The following is a 21,363-nucleotide window of genomic DNA, read 5'->3' on the forward strand; positions in this document are numbered from 1 at the left end:
TTCATATAATTACATTTCAGTGAAGACAATAATGATTTTTTATTACTTTATATTTTAATACATTATTAAAATACAATATAAAATAGGCATTGGTAGATGTACACAGTGTGGTAGATTATTTAAATTTTCCCAAACTATACTGCACAAAATGAGCTTTCTTGGCCACAACTCTGCAGGATTAGGCTCTCATTTCTGTAAACAGGACCTTAACAAATAAATTTGTTTCATCTTTAGGTCTGAATAAACTGTCTAATCATCAAAAAGTATTTGCACCTTATTACCTTTATACATTGACAAGTAATTTAAATATTGCACAACCTGGGAAACGTTTTCGCTTGGCATCATTTTTCACAATGGTAGCAGTATATGCCAGTTTTCTTCCTGTGCTGGGCTTTTTTATTGATATTAATTTTTAGAACAATTGCACTTAATTACACTTATTTTCTACGGCTTTGCAACATCTCACTTGTTAGGCAGTAAGAAGAGATGTTGGATTCGATTTATGCTTCTGAAAGACGAGCAGTTAATTGCATCATACCAGTTATCTTTGTTTTGCTATCAAAAGAATTCAATTACAAAGACCTGTGTTTCCCGTTAAAGGACTTACCAGCTTCAGTTCGAAAATCTGTCTGCACAACTTGCAGGTGGATGAGCAGTAGGTCACGAGAACAGTATACAGTAGCAACTGAAGACTCGTGTTGAGGTTCTTGGGCATTCACCTCTGCTTTGACTGAAAGCAAGTTAGCTGATAAAATGGCACCTTAGAAAACTAAAAACATACATGTATAAAATTTGCACCAAAAGCATTCTACCAAAAGATTTTTATAAAAAATATAACTGTTTCAGCGTGACTCCAGAGAAAGGTAGTATTAAGAAACTGTTTCCTTGTGTGGTACAGTACAAAACGGGGTAAAAACGCAGCTCAGTCCTCGTCGTCCTCGTCGTCCTCGACCGTCAGGAGTGAGAACCTGTTGGCTGCGTCGCGGGCGGCGGGGGGCCCCCCCCTGCCCGCCTCGCCCTTCGTCTGCGCCGCCGGCGGCCGGGGGGGCCTCTTGGCTCTTCTCTTGCTCTTCCTGAAGAAGAAGTCTGGGGGCACGCTGGCCAGCACGGCCCCCAGCAGGGTCCTGAAGGTCGTCAGGGCCAGGGCGGACCCCGCCAGCAGCCGCTCCGGAGCCTGCCCGCCCCTCAGCTCCCTGACCACCCGGTGCACAAGCGTCCCGCTGTAAACCCTGCGAGACAACAGCACTTGGCCCCTTAGAAAAAAATCTCTCGACTAATTTAAGAAATGCTTCGTTAACAATTTTTTTAGATGAATGCATGTGAAAGATATATCCTCCGTATTGACATGTGATTTTCATTTTGGATTTCTGCTACAACAAAGGGCTTCAGCTAAAACCAGCAACAGCCTCTCCTCTGTAGGGAGCTACATAAAATGGGGAAAGAAGGTAAGCAGACGTAATCTTTTTCTTCCTCGAAAGCAAGCGACCCAACAGGACCAAAGCCTTCTACCAATGAAGGGATCGTGTCAAATAGCCACTTCTTGGTCCTTTATGCTTTACACTGTCCGTTTTAATTAGTGCTGTTTATTCTAATGAAATTGTACTGCGTATTTACCTTCCTTTACTACTACAAACATATCTACTCTCTGAAAACACAAATTTCCAGTTAAAGCCATTAATCTGAATTCAAACAATGTTTGCTTAACTAATGACTTTCAAAGAACACTCCCCTTTTTCGTCAAAAGGAGATGCTGGCATTTTTAAAAACAGTGGTACTTAACAAGACACGACTTGATGTAAATCCCCAGTTTCAAGATTAACGCCAGACGCGCTCGTACACAAGGCTAGGCCTGAACGGAAACGTGCCTGCGAGCTAATCCGAATACTTCCTGCAAGCTAGAAGACATGTCACCGTTCACGGTCATGACTGCGGTGAAGGAGAGAAGTGAAGATGAGTTTTTGATATTGTTCTTTAGCTACAGCGGCCCGACACCGTACCCTGAGCAGTCTGGCTCCGGGACGGGGCAGCAGAGCAGCTGGTTCAGGTAGTGGCTGGTCAGCAGGGCCGCCTGCCACTGGCTGAACACATGCGCCGCGTCCATGTCCATGCCCTGCCTGTCCCCCCTCCACACCCTCAGCCTGCGCAGCTTCTCACGCAGCGCCCGGACGCCTGGGCAGGAAGCGGCGCTGCCTGGGGGGGCGGAAAGAGAGATCGTTTCCCGTTCTCTACACAGGGAACAGCCGGCAGTCCAACAGAGCCAGGGCGGATACAACCTACAGTCCCAGCACCGACTCCAGCCACGCTAGGATAAAGGTCAGAGGAGCACGGATGTAACTCCAGGCGCAACAGGGATGCTGTTCTAGATTCAGCAGGGTTCCTGTTAGTTTTCTTACACACACAATCCATACAACTTCCTGCTAGTCGTCTCTAGGGCAATACCAAAATAATACCAGCTAGTCATCGCACACGTCTGAACCAGGGAATAGGACTGGTTTCACGACTTTATTTTGAACATTCTGATGCTCTTCATAACAACTAAGATGTCACTTTGAAGTGTTTACAGATTCCATGATTAGTACAGGTTAAGCCAAGAATACAGGCTGTTGGTGGTATTTGGTATGTTTCTGGTATTGTTTTGGTCTGTTGCTGCTAGATGTTAAGATGTCAAAAACAGACAACTTAGAAAATAAGGTAAGTTAAAAACAGGTAAAAAAAACCTTCACTCCTTTAAACAATGTGATTCATCATTGTTTAGTTAACAGAGCTAAGCTGGTACCTTCATTAATACGGTAGTAATATCTCATTTCTGACTTTTTAATCTCTGCTATGTAAGTACACTGCCATTCTTGCTCTACGCTGGCTCTTCTAAAGGGTGTATATACACCAAGAATACCCAAACCAATGGTACTGCTGTATCTGGCTTATTAAACTATTATATATAATAACACTTTTAGAAAGACTGTCCCAGAACTGTTCACTACAATGCCTGTGATAACAGCTGGCTTGCTATCCTTCAGGTACCCCCAATCATTCTCCAGCCCCACCAACAACCCCTGCTGTGTAGCAGGCAGGACTTCATTTTCAGGAAACAGGCCTACCTAACCTGCAGAGTTCTCCATAGACCAGGCCCAGCAGCAGGGCCTGCAGGTGCTGCTGCTCAGGTCGGGGCTTTGAGTGAGTCAGCCAATAGCAGGTGACAGACACAGGCAGGCTGAGGTGGGGGGGGACGGCCTGCAGAACAGAGGGTTTCACTCCCAGCGTCTCCAGCAGGGTCTGAAGACGAACTGCTAGGGGCACCTGCAAAACAAAGAGATACTAAAATATCCTAAAATATCCTTGACCTGAGCTATATACTGATGCTTTCGCAACGCAAACCAAATATCTGCTTGATTTTTACATCCCGCTTAGCTCTGAGCTGCACCTGCTCACTCCAGAATGAGGATTTGTGCCAGATAAACTTCACATTCCCTTCCCAAAGACAGAACAGAAATTTGCTGCTGCTTCCAAACAAAAACAATCACCCATTCTAGGCAGTAAGACACATACAGAAATGAAGCTACAGCGCAGAAAAGCCACATGCTGCCCCTGTCAGCCTCACAAGCAGGTGAGGGTGATAAAGACCACAAACAAGAGAGGAACAATCCTTGAAATGCATACAAAAGCCCAGCGTTACTAATAAAGCTTTGCTTTGACAAATCTATAAGGCATGTGTTTAATTGTCACATTTTCTAACATGTTTTCCATGTGCCATTCCCCACTGGCCTGTCCCCGCAGGTTGGGATTACCTCCGCCAGCTTGTGCAGCAGAAGTTGCTCGGGGGATCTCGGTAGAACAGCTTGAACTGAAGTGCTTCTCAGGTTTAAATCTTGCCGGTCGAACTCCTCCACAGACAACGTGCTGCTCTTGTCTTTGCACACCTTGTTCCAGCCGCGGGCGCTCTCCCCCGAGAGGTGTCTTTTCCAGTTGAGCAGCAGCCCATACAGCACCTGGCGGATGGGCAGGGAGCACAGGTTGCTGCTGGGCAGCGCGCAGTTCTCCACCTGGACGTGCAGCAGCACCCTCTCCAGGACCAGCACGTCGATGATCAGCGAGGAGAGCTTCCCTCTCCCCAAGGCCATCAGGATCCAGTCCGGCAGGCAGGCTATTACTTCCGGCACGTTGGACACCGGCACGCCGTCCGTGAAGAACTTCGCAAGGTTGCTCGTGGACAGCTCGTATTCCTTCATGGAAGAGGACACGAGCTCCCGGAAGGAGCCTCTGTGGCCTTTGTGGCCAAGGTACTCAACCACCTTTTCAACGGCTTCTTCTGGGCCGTCGAACTTGGAGAGCCAGCGGAGGAGGCCGTCAATTCGGGCCTGGGTCTTCCCAGATCCGGGCAGGGTCCCCACGGGGAGCTTCGCCTGGCTGAAGAACACCTCCATATCTTGCAGGTGGACATAGTCGTTGCCCATGATGACCGCAAGCAGGGGAAGGAGCTGCTTGTTCATGTGACCAAAGTGCGAGCAGAATTTGTCCACGGAGAAGCACAGGGCAGGGATGTATTTTTCCGCCGTGTCGGAGCACACCCTTACGTTATTCCACTGGAAGTCAGCGAAGGGACAGTAGCCGTCCTTCAAGTCGAAGATGCAGAAGTCACTGTCGCTGGCCAATACCGAGCAGCTCCACTGGTTGGCCAAGCAAGCTATCTCCCAGTCTGCCTCTGCCACACACTGGACATACGGCACCTGCAGTCTGGAGAGCACCTGCTTGAACACCTCCTTGGTCAGAAGCGGCAGCACGGAGCCGTGCAACCCCCGGGACAGGGCATGGGACTCCCTGATTCGGCTCTGGGCGCGCTGCTTTAAGGTCCCGAACTTCTTGTCCGTGTAGTCAATGCCACCGTCAAGCACGACAAAGGGCCTTATACTGCAGGCTGACAGGGCTTCGAAAAAGCGCCGGGCGAGCTCTGCAAAGCTGTCGTAGTCTCCGCCGCGCTGCTTGTCCAGACCCGAAGTAAAATAAAGCCGGAAGTACAAGCCGTTCCCGTCGATAACAATTCTCGTGTTTCTTAGCTTCAAGTCCGTGAAGAACTCCCTCTTGCCCTCGATGTAACTTGTAAGCCCTTGGACTCCCATGGTGACAGCCCCGGACTCCTGCAAGAGAGAGCAGCAGGACGACAATCGTTAGGAGAGCAGAGCCGAGGGGAACACGGACGACAAGCTCAACCAGTCCGTCTCCTCGCCGCACAAGGGCACAGAACCCTGCCCCCTGCCCACGGGGCTTCTATCAACAGGGCCGACAGGCGCGTCTGGCATCAGAACTCTCCCAGCGCCTCTGTTCAACTCGTCTTCACTTGTCCCGGATCCCCGCTCTGCGCCCGACTCATGGGACGAGAAGCGGCGAGGCCGGGGCAGTTGGTCGGCGGGGCGGAGCCACAGCCCCAGGGGGTGGGAGGGGCAGGTGGAATCGAGGCTCGCCGCACCCACGCTGCCAGGGGGAGCCGAGCTGGACATCAAGTTCAAGTTTCAAGTTTCAAGCTTCAAGTTTATTGTCATTACACTCATATACATGGTATATGGTAGAACGAAATGCTATTTAGCTAGCTCTCGGACATAAGTAGTACAAAGAGAAAAAAACAACAACAACAACAATACAATTGTGTAGCGAAAGAAGGACAGAGACAACAGGCAGTGTGCAAAAAACAACAACGGGCAATGTGCAATGTGCATCAGGACGCGGGGATACTCCCGCACGTCTGTATAAACCCGTGGCCTACGCCTGTACACGGAGGCGTCGCTGAAGATGAATGCTGTGCTCCCTGGCGCCCGGCGCTGGGCACTGGGAAACCTTTGCGATCCCTTTCGTGCGGGAGGAGGGAAACATGTGCTGGAAAGGAAATGTCCCGTGCATGCCTCCCCCCTCCCGAGAACAAAACAGCAACACCGTCTAATTTAATAGGGTTAGAAGTTGTTAGCTTTATTATATCTCGCTTACAGATGTGGGCTCGGATGTCCAACTGGGGAACTGCCTCGCAAGTCTCTTTAATACCGGGGAGAGCCGATGCCTCCGGGTCTGAACGGCAAGACGCGACACAGCGCGTTTTAACTCGGGATGCACAAGCACAAGCCGCTCACTGAAGCACCGCCGTCACAGAAAAAAAACAGAAACAATGTCATGTCGAGAAGCCCGACACTCACTGTCGCCGGCACACGCCACAATCTGCACGCTCAGCCCTGCTCGGCTTCCTAAAAAATAAAAATAAACTCCGAACTAACTTCAGGAAGAACAACAGAAAGACCCCCCCCCCCAATGAAGCTGATCATTTTGCTTCCGGGGTCAAGTACAAACGTCCCGTGAAAGATCATTTGCAGAAGCACAGACTCGGCATACGATATGGATTGATGCAGTTTGTTAAAAAAAAAAACGCCCAATCGTTTTCAGTCAGATCAAAACCGACAGCTGTGAGAGAGCGGAGGGGACTGTGACGTCACAACGGGAGCGCCGACAAGGCGGTCCCAGAACTTCCCGTCCGTCTCCATAGAAACAAGAGTAAACACCTTGTGGTGAACACGGCGCTGTGATTCGTGTCGGTGGGCTGTAAGTAGGGCTACAGTCATGTCAGGGCTGCTTGTATGCTTCTTCTGAAAGACAAGGTAAACAATACATGGCTTATTTAATGCCGCACACAGTCATGTGGCAGCTGTAGTGAAGACAGTTAAATAATTCGCTGTTTGGCGATTTGATGCTGGAAGAGACAGGAGTGGTGTTACTGTTGAGATTCTCTGTATTGCTCCCTATGGATGTTTTAAGTGTTGTGTTACTTTATGTAAGTTCAGTCTTCTACACATTCTGTCACATGTGAGAAAAGTGTGAGTGCTTCAAACGTCTGCGAAACGTAAGCTCTTTTCTTCATTGCATACAGCATAAGGTCTCTTGGGCATGTTCACAAACCGGCTTTCTGTTACCACTGTTTCAAGGTCTGCGCTCATTGTGGATGATAAACCCTGCAGATATCACTGCGTGGGGCTCTCCAGCACTGAAGCCAGTCTAGGCTGAATAACTGGATGAGTAGGATTGACATTCTTTCCGAAGTCACGGCAACACTGGCCGAACAATAACCTGTTTCCTGTTCAGCCCTCTGACAGCTGCGGATTGGAAATCCCTGTGCACTCTGCTGGTGAGTACACCTGCTTGCTGTGGGTCATTGGTATTTCCGTGGATGGAGCGTTAACTGGTCCCCTGACAGCTGAACAACACAAAGACATCGCCTGCTGGAAGAGGTGTGAGTGGGGCCAGCAGGGGGCGCTCACCCTGCAATCTGTGTGGGTCCTAATGCCCCAGTATAGTGACGGGGACACTATACTGTAAAAAAAGGCGTCCTCTTTCGGATGACAGTTAGAAACACTACAACTGTTTGTGCCCCAAAAAACATGTTCTAAAATCTGTGTCTTTGTGTCCTACAAAGTGAAATAGTCACATTCATTCAAAAATCCAGTTAAAATATTAGGAAACGCTTCTAATAAAACAGATCTATTTGCTTTAGATGACATAGTACATCATTTTAAATGCAGAGTAAAATTTTCATGTGTCAACAAAAAAAGCAAGCATTGCACATATGGTATAATTTATTAAAAATAGCCATTATATTCCCTGAGACATCTTTAGGCATAGAGAAATATGTGATTTAAAGCTTAGATGTCTTCTCTTTAGTAAGCTGAGTAAAATATGTTTTTATAAGATTTATTTTGCCATACAAGAACTTTGATCAATTATAATTCCCCCTCTTTTCCTAACATTGAAATTCATGCCTTTATCTTGTATAAAAACAACTATCACACTGTTACTTAAATAGCACACTGTTTATTCAAGTACACTACTTATTAAAGGGGTTTTTAAATTGGTCGTTCCAAGCACAGAACAAAATCAAACTTATTTTGAGTCACCTATTTCTCCAACATGTTGTATTTGATGGTGTTTGCTAGATGCTACAGTACTTTCCTTTTTGCTCATACACAATTCCAACGTACTTTAACTGCGATCTAGACATCAACCTTAAAAAGGGGGCTATTTCTCCTGTTTTTATGTTGACAGGCAACAGTGCCTAAAGAACCTCGCCTCATTTCCTGGTGCAAGAAGGGATGCCCAAGTTCCAGGAGATGGCTGCAAAGACTGCCTTCATTTCTGCCTCAATGGGTGCTGGGTCAAGCAGTCTGATAGCAAAGCGATACAGCGTACAAGAGAAACTGGGCAGGGGCAGTTTCGGCACGGTCTACCTTGTTCTGGACACAAAAGCAAGAGAAGGTGAAAAGCTGTGAGTATGCCTGTTGTAGCACCCCAGCGGGATCCTGGTCAGGTCTCTGCAGTGCAGCGTGGCTGGCCGCTGTCGTTAGTGGCGCTGGAACGGGATGCTGCTTCACGTGGGCACAGGGGCACACTGGCACGATGGTGCGGGGGTCAGCGCCGGAGCCGGGGTGCTGTCCGTGTGGAGTGTGCGTGGTTTCCTCCCACAGTCCGAGGCCATGCCGGTCGGTTCGTTGTCTTCTGGGAGAACTGGTCCTCCTGCGAGTGCGTCTGTGCTGGTGCGTGTCTCTGCCCTGTGTCCAGGCTGTACTCCACCTTGCTCTCGTTCTCGTTGCCCGCTGAGATCGATAAAGCGGTTAGAAAAACGTCAGTTTAACAATATGCTATCTGTTCTGTCCGATACACCAACAGTACCGGGAGCCGTCCTGGGCGAGGAAATTCACTTCAGTGCAATTTTCATCTGGCTAAGCATTAAGCCTTGAATTTAAAACATTTGAAAAACAGTCTGAGATTTGTTTTCTCTCTAGCAAGCCACAATTCCTTCGTCACTTGACGAGGCACCAATCGGTTGCAGTTACGTGGCTAACGTTGACATGTTAGTTTTAACTCGTTGCCCAGGAAGCTGAGACAGTGAGTGGTTTTCCCTGGGACATACGCGAGAGGACGAATCACAGCGGCACTCTGACACAGCTCGTAGACGTCTTTTGAAAATGGCGTCTACATTGAAGACTGCTACTGACATCTGAAATAGCCGTCTAGTCGAAACTATTGTGCGTGTATGGCCTAGCTGAGTATGTGTCACAATTTGACAAGCTACTTGAGTGGATTAGCCTTTTCTCTTTTTCCTTCAGGTCTGCAAGATATTCCAGGGCAATTCTTTCAATGTCTCTAATTTAACTACCACCAGCTCTTTTCATGACTGGAATCTGTATAAAGATGCCGGGCCAGGAACCCTGGGGGAAAGTGCTGAAGGCTTTGTGTATTAAAGGGCTCTGGCTGCCTGAGACAGTGGCCTGCTTGTGACAGGCCTCTCGAAACGTTACCCCCCGTCTGGAGCTGCGCGCCTGTGGTGACAGCCCTGTCACTTGGCAGCCGATCCTCTTTTGTTTTGCCACAGCTGAAACGCTCTTCACGAGTTTCTGTTTGTTTGGTGCGGTTTGGGAAATCGATGTCCGGGACGCACATGGTGTCGCGCCTCCTCAGCTTTCTCTCCCAGGCGGAGCCGCCTAACATCGCATGAGCGACCCCACTTTCTCTGCTTTAGGCTTTTGGGGCAGATAGTCCCCCATAAAGTGGTCGAGCAGTGGGTGTCAGAAGAGATTATTTGAGGGTGCACACAGAAAACCACACAAAATCACCTTCCCACAACCGTGTCTCAACAAGGCCCCGTCTCTGGGCTGTCCAGGCCTCGTTCCCTGGTATTGTGTCCTCCTCCTGTGACTGTGCAGCACCTTCAGCTGTGTGCAGATAAGTAACGTGTGATGATACAGTAATATAGGCAGGTATTTCTAAAGGTACAAACCACCATTTTAAATCCTCTTTATGAGACAAATCATAAAACACTCCAGGGTATCTACTGTACATACAAATGCATCCATAACATCTAAAACAGCTTCTATTTAATAAAAAGTGAGACAAAACACAAAGTTCTTTGCAGTGTAATTGTAGTTTTTTACTTTTTTCTTTTACTGTACGGGAGACTTTTATCCTTAATCGTTCTTAATTACATTTTGAAAAATGCAGTTCAACTAATTCAACTTAAACTGGGATTTAGAAATAAGAAGCATTTCTGCTGTACTGTATGTATCACAGTTCCAGCTGTATTATAGACTGGAGGTCATTTCGGTGAGAGAGATAAGCTAATCTCCAGACTGCTCTGATTTACACTGTATTAATGTTGACTCTGAAAGTACATTATAATTCTGCTAAGCCTGACTTCTTTCTCTACACTTATCTGACTTGTTCAGTCTTCAGCCTCAATAATAAACTAACGATTTAAATGGTCATGCATGGGATAGAATTGGATCATATTTTTCCCTTTTCATACATTGATTACAATCCATGACATGTGCAGGAGGGTAGAGAATGAGTTTGTCTTTGATAAACAACCTCTTTGTTTTCTGACTGAATCCCAGTCCTCCTGACAGTAAAGCTCAGTTTCTTATTTTTTCAAAAGCTTCATAAATCAGGCTACCAAGCTGTGCATATGGAGGTACGTTTAAAATATTAAAGCATGATAGCTGGTAAACTGGCTTATTGAAAATATGATTCATTTGAAGTGTAGCGTCCAATGAATCTCAGCTGTTACGTGGTGTTGTCCTGGTAAAGTCGGTTTTAAAAGTGTTATAGAAAGGTTATTTTCTTGGGAGGTGACTGCTGAAAGTGAGAATCTCAACAGAAGTACTGCATTTTCGACTAATCCTGGTCACTTACGTGAACACAATTCAGTGACCTTTTCTGGAGTCACTGATAATAATAATAATAATTCCTTACACTTATACAGTATAGCGCTTTTCTGACACTCCACTCTTTACAGGTTAATGTTGTAAGTATTTTTGCTACCTGTGTATTCTTAAATAACTACAAGACGACATTAAATGTCTCGTTTTGTACTGTTGTATTGGATATTAAACGTCTCCTTGAAAAATAAGTTTGATTATGGCGGCTGTTTCAGGGTAATAAAAATATTCGTTTCACTTGTAGTTCGGTATCTTACCACCAGATGGTAGCGATGTTCCATTTCACTCCATTTTACCGTGTTTAATACATAGAGAATTTGTTTTAGGAGACCAGCTGTTACAACTGTACAAATCGTTCAATTAGAAAATTCATTAGATTAACGCATGCATAAATGTTAGGAGGTTTGGAAATTTTAGTTCAAGTTATAGTGCTATTCTAAAAACAAAGGTATATTGTGATTCAGGTCCTTTTCCCAATATATTTAGTGATTTAATTGTCCACCATGAATGATTAAGTGAAAGTTCATAATGTGTCACAAGTATTGAAATTCACTTCCCAAGTTCCATAATTGATGTATTCATCTAGATATTTACCTCCTTCTAGGCTTTTGGCAAATTATGATTAAAAAATGCGAGATCATACATTATGTTAAAGAGGAGGCCTACAAGACAAGTGTTAAGTATGCTCAATTAGGAACTGCACTGATTAAGGACTGAGTGTGCTAAGGGAGTTCATACCGATAATTTCACCACGCGGCTCGGGAATCGCAGTGGGTGATGAACCATTATAAATCTCAAGCAAACCGAGATTTTCTACTACACTTTCAGGTACTGTTTGAAAAGAGCGATGATGGTACTCGTACCTACTGTATCTCCGCATGTAATCGCAGTGATAAAGGTAGATGTGGGGGAAATGGAAAACAAAACTGGATTTCTGCAGCTAAAGCAAGTTTAAGCTTTGTTTTTTTCCTCATCCTTCGGCTACTGCTTTTTTTTTTCTTGAACAGAGCCCCAGCAGTTTCCAGCCGCGCTCTGGCTCCGGACTGGTTTTATGGCCGTCTTGAGCATCAGTTAATTCACGGGCTACACTCTTCTCGCATTGCACGCCTCTGTGACAAACAGTCTTATTTTGGGGGGGTAAAAGCGGATGAATCACTTTCTGCGGCGGGTGAGAAGTGTCACTGGCTCCTATATTGCCTCATTAATAAAGGGAGTGGTGGGCTCGGAGCCCTTCCCGAGAGGGCCACAGTGAGCCGGTGCTCAGCGGTGATGGATGCGGGGAATTAGAGAACTGCGGGATCACAGCACCTCGGCGTGATCCGCTTCCTTACCCAGAGCGCAGCGCCCCGCTGCCGATTATTCCGCCCTCACTGGCAGCGCTGGTGACGGTGATGGCGGGCTTGGGCGATGCTTTCAAGCCGACAAGTTATTGAGAGTCAAGGTGCTTGTTTCGGCTAACCCGATATGGTAAATTAATTGCATGTTAATAATACAACCGTAGCTGCCGCCTGCACCGTACCCCTAACTCCAACCATCTGGCCGTTTGCAGAAGGCGGCGTGTTCTGTTTTTTTATGATTTTAACAGCTCGCTTGGTATATATTCATGAAGTGTAAATACGCAACCCCTCGACATTAAAAATAGTTTTCTTACGCATGTCTCTCTAGTGTGCTTTTGCTAGTAGTACTGCTTCATAAAACTCTCATTAAACCCAATGTAACATTCAAGACTCCAGACTATCTCTGCTAGTAAGTGTTCAAAGATGAGTGCTTAGATGATAATTGTGTTGTTCCTGTGTGAGATAATGAGTATCCAAACTCGCGAAGACGCGTCTGCTGGTGCAATGTTCATAAAGGATGGACCATGCCTCTCTAGAAATATACGTATATTATAGAGCACAGCAATGTTCCATAAAGGAAATAAGCTCATGGGATAAAATATTCTCACTATGATAATGTCAAGGAAGTGGGGCAGCATTGCGACACAGTGGAGCCCAGTGCTGGGGTCCTGGCTTCAATTCCTGAGTTCAGTTACACTGTCAGAAAATGGGTGGAAGGATCAGGGAAATGTAAAATATTCTGGAAATTGTCCATGTTTGATGTGGAAAATGGCAGGGTTTTTCTCATATCAGCGTATAGGTTTGGCTGTTTCTGAACCGCACTGTTGAGGTTATTTATGGAGACCTCTGCAGAGTATGAATTGTTGCTTTGGAAAGGATAAACGAGCACAGATGTGCAGAGTGACCTGAACCTCAACAAAGAGCTTTGCGTTTCTTAGTCAAGATGCTCAGCTGAATCAACATTAAATGTAACCGATTCTCCTTCAGGTAATCACTGAATGTCATCAGTATGAATGTTTGCAGCCTTATCAGAAATTGATAGTGCTTTTGCCTGAAATATTTCAGTGAGATAAATGCAGTGAGAAAAGCTGTTATACTCTGAAAGCACTCACATACACGGGGAACCATTAAAGGAAGATGGAGTGTGTTTCTAAATTACATACAGGTTTCAACATACAATGACATTACATTTGGATTGTGAAATTAAATCCAAAATCTGAAAGAAATAAGCTAAATATGCTTTCTGCAAAATTAATCAGGTGACAGGTGAAAGTAACAGGTGAATACAGAATGCAAATCAAATTGCCTTTAGTGGCAGGATATTGCTGTATATAATGACAGATATTTATGCAAGTGAATGATTTATGGTTTCATCTGCATTTCCTTATTAACAAGGCCTAGCAGGAAAAATGCAACTGAGTATATACCAGCTTTTTCATGCACATTTAATTATAATGTAAAAAAAATAGCCTCAAAATGAGCAGCATCAAGTTCTGAACCTGTAAAATAATTTCCAGTGACAGGCAATGAAGACAGACATGAAATACAAACCAGAAATCTGCTTTGTCTCTGCAGTGTGCTGCCAGCACGCTGGGGAGTGTTGCCTTCTCCTGCAGTGCTTCTTCTGGGAAAGGGGACACAGTGGGTGAAATAAACCGATATTTCAGTTATATTAAAGTTAAATCCAAGGCAGTCGTCTCCTGTGATCGGGCTCTGTGCAGCACGGAGAAAGATTCCAGAGCATACAGGTCAAGCAGGTGCACGTTTCGAACTGCCAAAGAGGCAGAATAATAAAATAAAGAATCCTGCAAATAAATAATTTTGATATGGTTTGTTATAAAACATCATCTTTTCAGAGTGCTGTAAACATATACCGTAGGATGATTAGAAGGTACGTTTGTGTTTACGATCTGGTGGCCAAACAGTCTCCATCGCTACTGAATAAAGCCGTCTTCAGATTACTGGAGTACTTTGCAGTTGCGTATTTTAAACATTTAAAAATAAAAAAAACACATTGTTTTAGGGCAGCACAGTGGCGCAGAGGTTTGTATTGCTGCCTTGCAGCACTGGGGCCCCGAGGGGTTTGATTCCTGGGCTGCTGTCTGTGTGGAGTTTGCATGTTCTCCCTGGGTTCTGGTGGGTTTTCTCTGGGTGCTGAGGTTTCCTCACACACTCCAGAAACATGCTGGTAGGTTAGCTGGCTTCTGGGAGGTGAATTGACCTGGTGTGAGTGTGAGTGTGTGCCTGACTGTGTCTGCGGCTGTGTGTGTCCTGCGATGGACTGATGTCCCATCCAGGCTGTACCCTGCTAGAACATAAATGCGCTGATGAGTTTATTTTGTTCCTCTCTGGGGTGGCGCAGTAGCGTCCTGGTTCGAACCTCAGTTCCATGCTTTGTGTGGTGAGCCTGTTCTCTCGTCTTACGAGTGGGCCTGCGTGGGTTTTCTTTGGGTTTTTTTTTAGCGCTCCAGTTTCCTGTCACAGGCCTCACACATGCTGTGCAGGTGAATTTGCACCTCTGAAGTTGCCCTGGATGTGTGTTTGTGCCCCGAGACGGAGTGGGATTCTGTCCAGGGTGCTGCCCTGGTCAGGCGGCGATTTGCTATCCTTCTCTTGAGGTTCGGCCACTGACGCTGAAAGTGGATGGGTGCTTGGATGTTCACATCAGTCCTTGAAGCTTGTGCATCAGAAAGTATACACAACACCACACCAATGAAAGATGAAGCATTCCCTTTAGAGTTTTCATGAAATGTTAAATGTTAAATGTTAAATCATGTACATGTGTCAGCTCTCACATAACCTGCAGGCTGATTAGTTTTTTTCCCTTTGCACTGCAACCCTCACCCTACTTGATTTACATTGTTAAAAATCTATAATTTAAGGATTCTGCCAATTCAACACTGGCTGAAGGGCTTTTCTGTCAATGCCTATTGTGCTGACATTCCTCATCCTAGGTGCTTATCCCCTGTTCCTATTGATTCTGTAATATCTGTGGCTTTGCTTCCTGCCAAGGCCTTACCTGGTCAGGGAAGCAGTAATGGTAATCCATTTATCTGATTTTCACCAAACATGTGCAGTACATTAAAATTCAATTGCGTATCAATAGCGGTGCTGGTGGATTACTCGTGAGTTAGCATGACTGCTGAAGCTTGTTCGAAATGTGAATCGGGAGCAGTGGTTCTCAGTGCTGGTTCTGAACTGCTGTGTTTTGTTTTGGGGTCTTAAACTACAGTGATGGCTGCCTGTAATCGATCGGCTGCTGATTTAGGCTTCTTTTTCTGCACTGAGGTTTCAAAACCACTCTAGTTAATGTGCAGCATATAGGACCTTACGCAGTCTCTCTTCAGCTTTTTAATTAAGAATTTGCTCTTTTATGTTGGACTGAAAAGCTCTTAGGAGGTGATCGGATGATGATGCACGCACATAATGTGTCAGACAACCCCCACAGCAGGTTAGTATTTTTCCTCCTGCTTCAGTCCAGTTGCGTAGATCTCAGCTCGCACACCTGAATGACAGCAGTGCTGAAACGTACTAATCAGGGTGCATAATAATTTAAAATCGGTTTTGACCTTCAAGAGGTGAAAGCAAATTAAAAAAAAACATCAAATCGAAAGTAGAAATAAATTAACTTCTAATTAAGCTTGTGGTTAATAACCTATGTGGAACACAAAAAAAGCAAACACAGGAGTACTCCAGGACCAGGACTTATCTAGGCCGTCCTGTACAATATACTGCCCGCGTTAAACCAGTGAAGCCTTTGTACCTCTTGTATCTAGATCTTGTAATTAAAATAATATAAATAGCCAGGTCAAAATATGATAAGAAAAAAATATTTTTTATTTCAAACTTTTGACAGATTTTTGTTGTTTTGTTTTGTTCATTTTATCTGTTTCGTCTGCTCCTGGCAGGAACATTCTTTTATTTTTGGCTAAGCACTGTAGAGTAATTCAGAGTCTTTTGTCTGGCCTTTCCCACACATTGTGGTTATGACAGCGTGTTTCACTTCTGTCCTGGGGACATCCGTCACTTTGGGGTTTTTCCCGTTCTCTTTCGACTGACTTGTTGAAGCTTTCCACACAGTGAGCCGGTTATTTTTACTTTTCTGCAATTAGGGACATCATATATCCAGTATATCCAGAAGAACTGCAGGCACCTTCCATACCTTTGTGTCTCCCATGGGTTCTTCCTACTGTGTCCTGTGACAAATCTAGGGCAGTTGTGTTGTTATTTAATTGTCGCCTTTTTGCTCTGCTGAAGTAACATATCTCTGAAACTGCAGCTGCATTGTTACTGCCCATGTCATGAGTTATGAGGTGTATTCTGCACTATCTGTTTTCCAGTGAAACATGTCATATATGTGTTTGAAGGTAATGTATCAAATGGAATGTTTTTAAGCATAAGTGTCATAGGAAAAAAAAAACGTTTTTGCACATTTCTTTAAAAAGATTTTGCACATGAAATACCCTACCAAGGGTGTAATAATCAGCAACACAGATGCATTTGAAAACATTGTCTTTCTAGTGAGAAGTGGTCTTTATTATCCTCCAGCCTCCGGTTAGCCTTCGGAAAGCGTGAATGCGTAGCAGCTAATGAATGGTGATAGATCTTCCCTGGCTGTGTCTGCAGAAAAGTGTCTTTTCGTCTTGTGGTGGGCAGAGGCTGGGGTTCAGCTACGAGCACGGAGAACAGCTGCACAGGCGATCTTTGCAGTAACAGTAGGGATCTCTCTGGCATTAATATTCATTGATGTTAATGTGTCCTGGTGGTGGAAGGCACACGCTGGGTGCTGCTGAACCCACAGGGCTTCTCCTGCATGTGGTACCTGTGGGGTGTCCGCTCACCGAGCAGCTATTCTTGTATAAGACCATGAAACCATCCTGTGATTCACTGGGAAAAAAAGGGGAGCACAAGCTGAATTATTAATTGCAGGATTTTCAATGATTGATGAATTCTTATTACAAACACCCGAGCTTATCTGAGGGTGCTTACAGGGATGTTCATCCATTAGACATTTGATGGCGCTGTTTGCACTTTTAGGAAGAAGCAAAAAAAAAACAACAACAACAACTAGGTATCTGCTAAAGCCTGAAGTGAAGAGGAGGGAATTTGAGCAACGATTGCACAGCCGGGGCATTTTAATTGTGATTACATGATGTAGAACTGAGCCAATGTATTTCTATTGATTGAGAGTTTTATAATTTATCATGACAGATGAATAATTGTTGCATAATACACATTTGACAATGGGTGTATATTGAGAGAGGGAATTAAACTGTACATCCAACAAAACGATTCTCCATTCACCCACTTAATTCTACTGTAAGATGGTCAGTGTGACAGAAGAATTGTTATACTGTATATAATAGTGTCAAGATGTTAACAGGGAAAACATCATAAGTAGATAACGCTGTATAAGGGTGAGGAATTATTGTAAACAGAGGCTGTGTTTCTCATGGACAGGGAAAGCTGAACTTTCATGTTCAAGAAGAAGCTTTAAGTTGTAGATGGATATGATAAAATGACAGACAGGCGGTTTTACCAGTGCACTGACTGGAGCTGTAAAAATAATGCAGTTGCAAAGGAACAATATTGTTCTGTTCTTCAATGTCTAACAGCACCCTGGAAACAGTGACTTATGAGCAAAGGGTCTTGCTTTCATCATGGTAACGACCCTATGAAACGTACAAGATAAAATAATAAATTAGAAAAATCAGAGAGAATAAAAACGTGTTTTGGAAAGGGTGCATTGACCTGCTCAATCTTCTACAATTAGCCTCAGTCACTTGTTGGCACATGAGTGTGAGAACAGAGAGGAAAACTGAATGGACAACTGATGGAGATCCGCAAGACGAGGACTGCTGGCAGGTTGCCTTCACCTGTGTCTGCTAGTTACGGGGAATAGTTTGCTTTGAGGTCTGCACCACAATGCTAAAAAAACCATGATCTTGTATATTTCCTTTTGAGACGGTTATGACATAATTTCAGGCTTATTTTGTAATGCTTTCAATGCCCCCGTATTTTTAGCTGCCAGTGAACCGCATGTCGAATTCTATTTGAAGACAGGGTCATAAAAGGTCCCCTTCCTGCTGCATTCCATTCTCACTTTTCAAAATGAATATATTATTTAATGCAGTGTAAACAGAGGAGCAAAGCAAATCAAGAATCAAAGCCTTGACTCTTGATCTTAGCAGATGACTATGAGTGAACGCCAGATACAGCTTTTTTTGTGTGTGTGCCAAGAGGCAGATCTAAAATGTTCGCAGCCCTAAAAAAGCAATGCCCTTCAACACTTTCCTTAGCTGAACACTTGCCTAATATTGAAGAAAACGGATTCCTTGCACTCATTGGCTGACTTGAGCAAAGAGGCATACAATTTCATGAATAGTCCCATCTGCTTCTGGGTATAAATACAGAAATCAAATCATATATACGCACCTGCTTGAACTGTCCTTGGCCTGAGTTGCATGCAATATGCATAAATACATATTATTTACCGTATTCTGTGGCTCTACTACAAAAATGTAATAAAAGGAACACTCTCTGCCTTACAGTCCCAATTACTGTACTGAGCCTTTGCTTTATATATCATCATTACTTCTTCATTTCTTTCTAAGATGGCATGTGTTTTAGAAGTTGTCGCTTTTTTACAAAACCAATCATCCAACCTCATAGAACCGTGGTTCATTTCTGGAGTAACTGATATCTCGTTAAGTTTTTGAGTTAAAAATAAGGAGACTTTATCTGGTGCCTGTTTTTAACAATAATTGCAGTGCCTGGACCCACAGGGTTGTTTGCGTTGGACAGAGATGCTTAATAGCCTCATACCTGGCTTTGAGGAACGGCAGGCAGAGAGTGTGAGGCACCAGAGAGCCCTCACAATAAGCGCTGTGTTAACCTACCACATACCTGCTCCTTACAGGGCCTGGTGTAAAAGTCTGAGTATGGAGGGGAGTGATGGGCTCAGCATGTTGATAGATAAGAAAGCTGCATGTTGTGCACACAAAAAATGCGTGTCATTTAGGAAATAATTCTGGAAACAAAGGGACTTAAAACGGTATATGCAGGTTACTATAATAAATGCAGTAAAATTATGAATTATATGATAGTAGCTTTTCTGAAAAAGGATACTCCACTCAACCTTTTGGACTTGTTTTCTCCTATAAGCAAAGATTGCAAGAACAAGAAAATGCCAGAGGAATTACCTTTCAGCTGCTGTAGGGTGTTGAGCTTTAGCTGCTGTAGGGTGTTGAGCTTTCAGCTGCTGTAGGGTGTTGAGCTTTCAGCTGCTGTAGGGTGTTGAGCTTTCAGCTGCTGTAGGGTGTTGAGCTTTCAGCTGCTGTAGGGTGTTGAGCTTTCAGCTGCTGTAGGGTGTTGAGCTTTCAGCTGCTGTAGGGTATTGAGCTTTCAGCTGCTGTAGGGTGTTGAGCTTTCAGCTGCTGTAGGGTGTTGAGCTTTCAGCTGCTGTAGGGTGTTGAGCTTTCAGCTGCTGTAGGGTGTTGAGCTTTCAGCTGCTGTAGGGTATTGAGCTTTCAGCTGCTGTAGGGTGTTGAGCTTTCAGCTGCTGTAGGGTATTGAGCTTTCAGCTGCTGTAGGGTGTTGAGCTTTCAGCTGCTGTAGGGTATTGAGCTTTCAGCTGCTGTAGGGTGTTGAGCTTTCAGCTGCTGTAGGGTGTTGAGAAAACTGCAGTCAGATCAGGTGCTGTGACAGTCCTCAATTTTGTCAGTACACTGCCAGATGGAACAAGGCAGGTTTATGCAGTTTCATGCTCCATTTCTCAGTAATTGATGGGTAATATGAAAAAAAAAACGAATGACCCATTTTAGGAGTCAAACATTTATTTAACGATGTAAGAATTTCAGAATACTTAATTTCATTGCTGTCAAACTACTGCTGTAGATCTGCATGATTGAGCATTTGGTTTTTCTGAAAAGCAAATGACAGTAGTTTGTAGTCTTGGTCCTTATTTGCAATTCAGTTAGAGGGGAAATCTTGAAATAAAGCCTTCTGCTTTTGTAAGTGAAAGTAACAATATTCGCCTCTCATTTTTCAGTACTCACATTCTCGTTTATTTCCAAGATTCATCGTGTTTCCCAGCTCTGACTGCACTGTGCTGGAATGGATATTGTCATTTACAATTCTTTGTTAGAATACACTGTACAGACCAGCTTTAATAATGCACTTCATTTCTTCGAGCCTGTCGAATCTGTATTGTTCTGTCATACAAATCAGCAATTAATTTATCCTCATTTCTGAGAGCGCACTCAAAAGTAGATTTCAGAAATTGTTACTGTGTGACTCAAAAGTAGATTTCAGAAATTGTTACTGTGTGACTCAAAAGTAGATTTCAGAAATTGGTACTATGAGAGAGCTCCCTCAGGGAAAATATGGACCGTTTTTGTTGAGTGCCATCTCATTGATCGGATGGAAGGCTAAATGAATATCTGGGGTATCCTGTTCCCCTCCTGGACATAAAGAGCCTCATGTTGCCAGAGAGATAACCGTCATTGATTGTGTTGCAGAGTAATCGATGCATAGGTAGTGTAATGGCAGCTCAGACACATTATTAGAAAGAAATCTCAGACTCGATTGGATTATTGCTTTACGCTCATAGCTGCTAGAAAGGCTATTGGTAGCCAATTTATAATACAAAGACTTCGTGAACGCACACTATTAGAATGATCAAGTTATTAATTATTAAGCAAATGAATGAGGAAATAATTGAGACGATTCACTGTGGGCTTGTTTAAAAGAGCTCGTCATAAAATAATTGGGGTAACTGTCAATTACAGTCTTTTGCCCTTTTCTGGGTGATTTTATTATAAAATGCAATGACTACACTTGCACGTTCAGAGGAATACCCAAACATCTGTGGTTGTCTCAGTGTTACGAGGGCTTGTTAGAAATAACCGACATGCTGGGGTTTGTCAAAATAAAGGCAATGCAGTTTTTTTGAGCTGAGGAAATGGTGGCAGTTTTCCAGAAGTCTGAGCACAACTTACGGAAGAGTTTGGTTCCGCCGAATGTCATACAAGTCCAGTTTAAATCTCGAGCCATGAGCACATGAGCAATGTTACACTTTGATGGTAATAGTCTATTCTGTCATTTTCTATGTGCAGCTTAGCCCACAAGACCACATTTCTGATATAATAAATACACCTGTATTCCGCAATAAAAAAATCATTCATGGAGTAGATTTATATTTCTGAAGAAACACAAATATAACATAGTTTAAACAGCAAATGTTTTTTTTTAAGTTTTCCCAGTTAATGTAATTAAAATTATAATTA

General features: G+C 44.2%; 2 protein-coding genes across 11 annotated transcripts in view; one reads left to right on the top strand and one right to left on the bottom strand.

Moving 5' to 3' along the window:
* Positions 1-35: 35 nt before the first annotated feature.
* On the bottom strand, positions 36-6,370 carry LOC148651612 (single-strand DNA endonuclease ASTE1-like). Of its 2 annotated transcripts, none has more exons than XM_088602162.1 (5): positions 6,177-6,370; positions 3,786-5,132; positions 3,099-3,297; positions 1,998-2,190; positions 36-1,229 (listed from the first exon to the last, which is right to left on the bottom strand). In XM_088602162.1, the coding sequence occupies exons 2-5, from the start codon at positions 5,112-5,114 to the stop codon at positions 923-925; spliced, it is 2,028 nt and encodes a 675-aa protein (XP_088458288.1). In that variant the 5' UTR covers positions 5,115-5,132; positions 6,177-6,370; the 3' UTR covers positions 36-922. The 2 variants fall into 2 exon arrangements, with proteins under 2 accessions (XP_088458288.1, XP_088458287.1); XM_088602161.1 differs by having other exon boundaries at positions 5,974-6,370.
* An 80-nt stretch (positions 6,371-6,450) lies between these two features.
* Positions 6,451-21,363, top strand: part of nek11 (NIMA-related kinase 11) — an 88,529-nt gene continuing 73,616 nt past the window's right edge. For 5 of the 9 annotated variants that reach the window (XM_088602163.1, XM_088602164.1, XM_088602167.1 and 2 more), the window contains exons 1-3: positions 6,518-6,632; positions 6,957-7,156; positions 8,071-8,290. In XM_088602163.1, the coding sequence (XP_088458289.1) occupies positions 8,118-8,290 (173 nt within the window). In that variant the 5' untranslated portion in view covers positions 6,518-6,632; positions 6,957-7,156; positions 8,071-8,117. The other 4 variants (XM_088602169.1, XM_088602172.1, XM_088602170.1 and 1 more) reach the window with 4 other exon arrangements.

The sequence above is a fragment of the Lepisosteus platostomus genome, chromosome 12, assembly GCF_059453375.1.
Source record: "Lepisosteus platostomus isolate fLepPlt1 chromosome 12, fLepPlt1.hap1, whole genome shotgun sequence".
NCBI classification, from domain to species: domain Eukaryota; kingdom Metazoa; phylum Chordata; class Actinopteri; order Semionotiformes; family Lepisosteidae; genus Lepisosteus; species Lepisosteus platostomus.

Excerpts from the sequence above, each read along its gene's own strand:
- LOC148651612 (XM_088602162.1), bottom strand. The coding sequence starts at position 5,114 with ATGGGAGTCCAAGGGCTTACAAGTTACATCGAGGGCAAGAGGGAGTTC. Across the intron at positions 3,298-3,785 it reads TGCTGCACAAGCTGGCGGAG|GTGCCCCTAGCAGTTCGTCT; the intron begins GTAATCCCAACC and ends TTTGTTTTGCAG. Across the intron at positions 2,191-3,098 it reads TGGAGAACTCTGCAGGTTAG|GCAGCGCCGCTTCCTGCCCA; the intron begins GTAGGCCTGTTT and ends CCGCCCCCCCAG.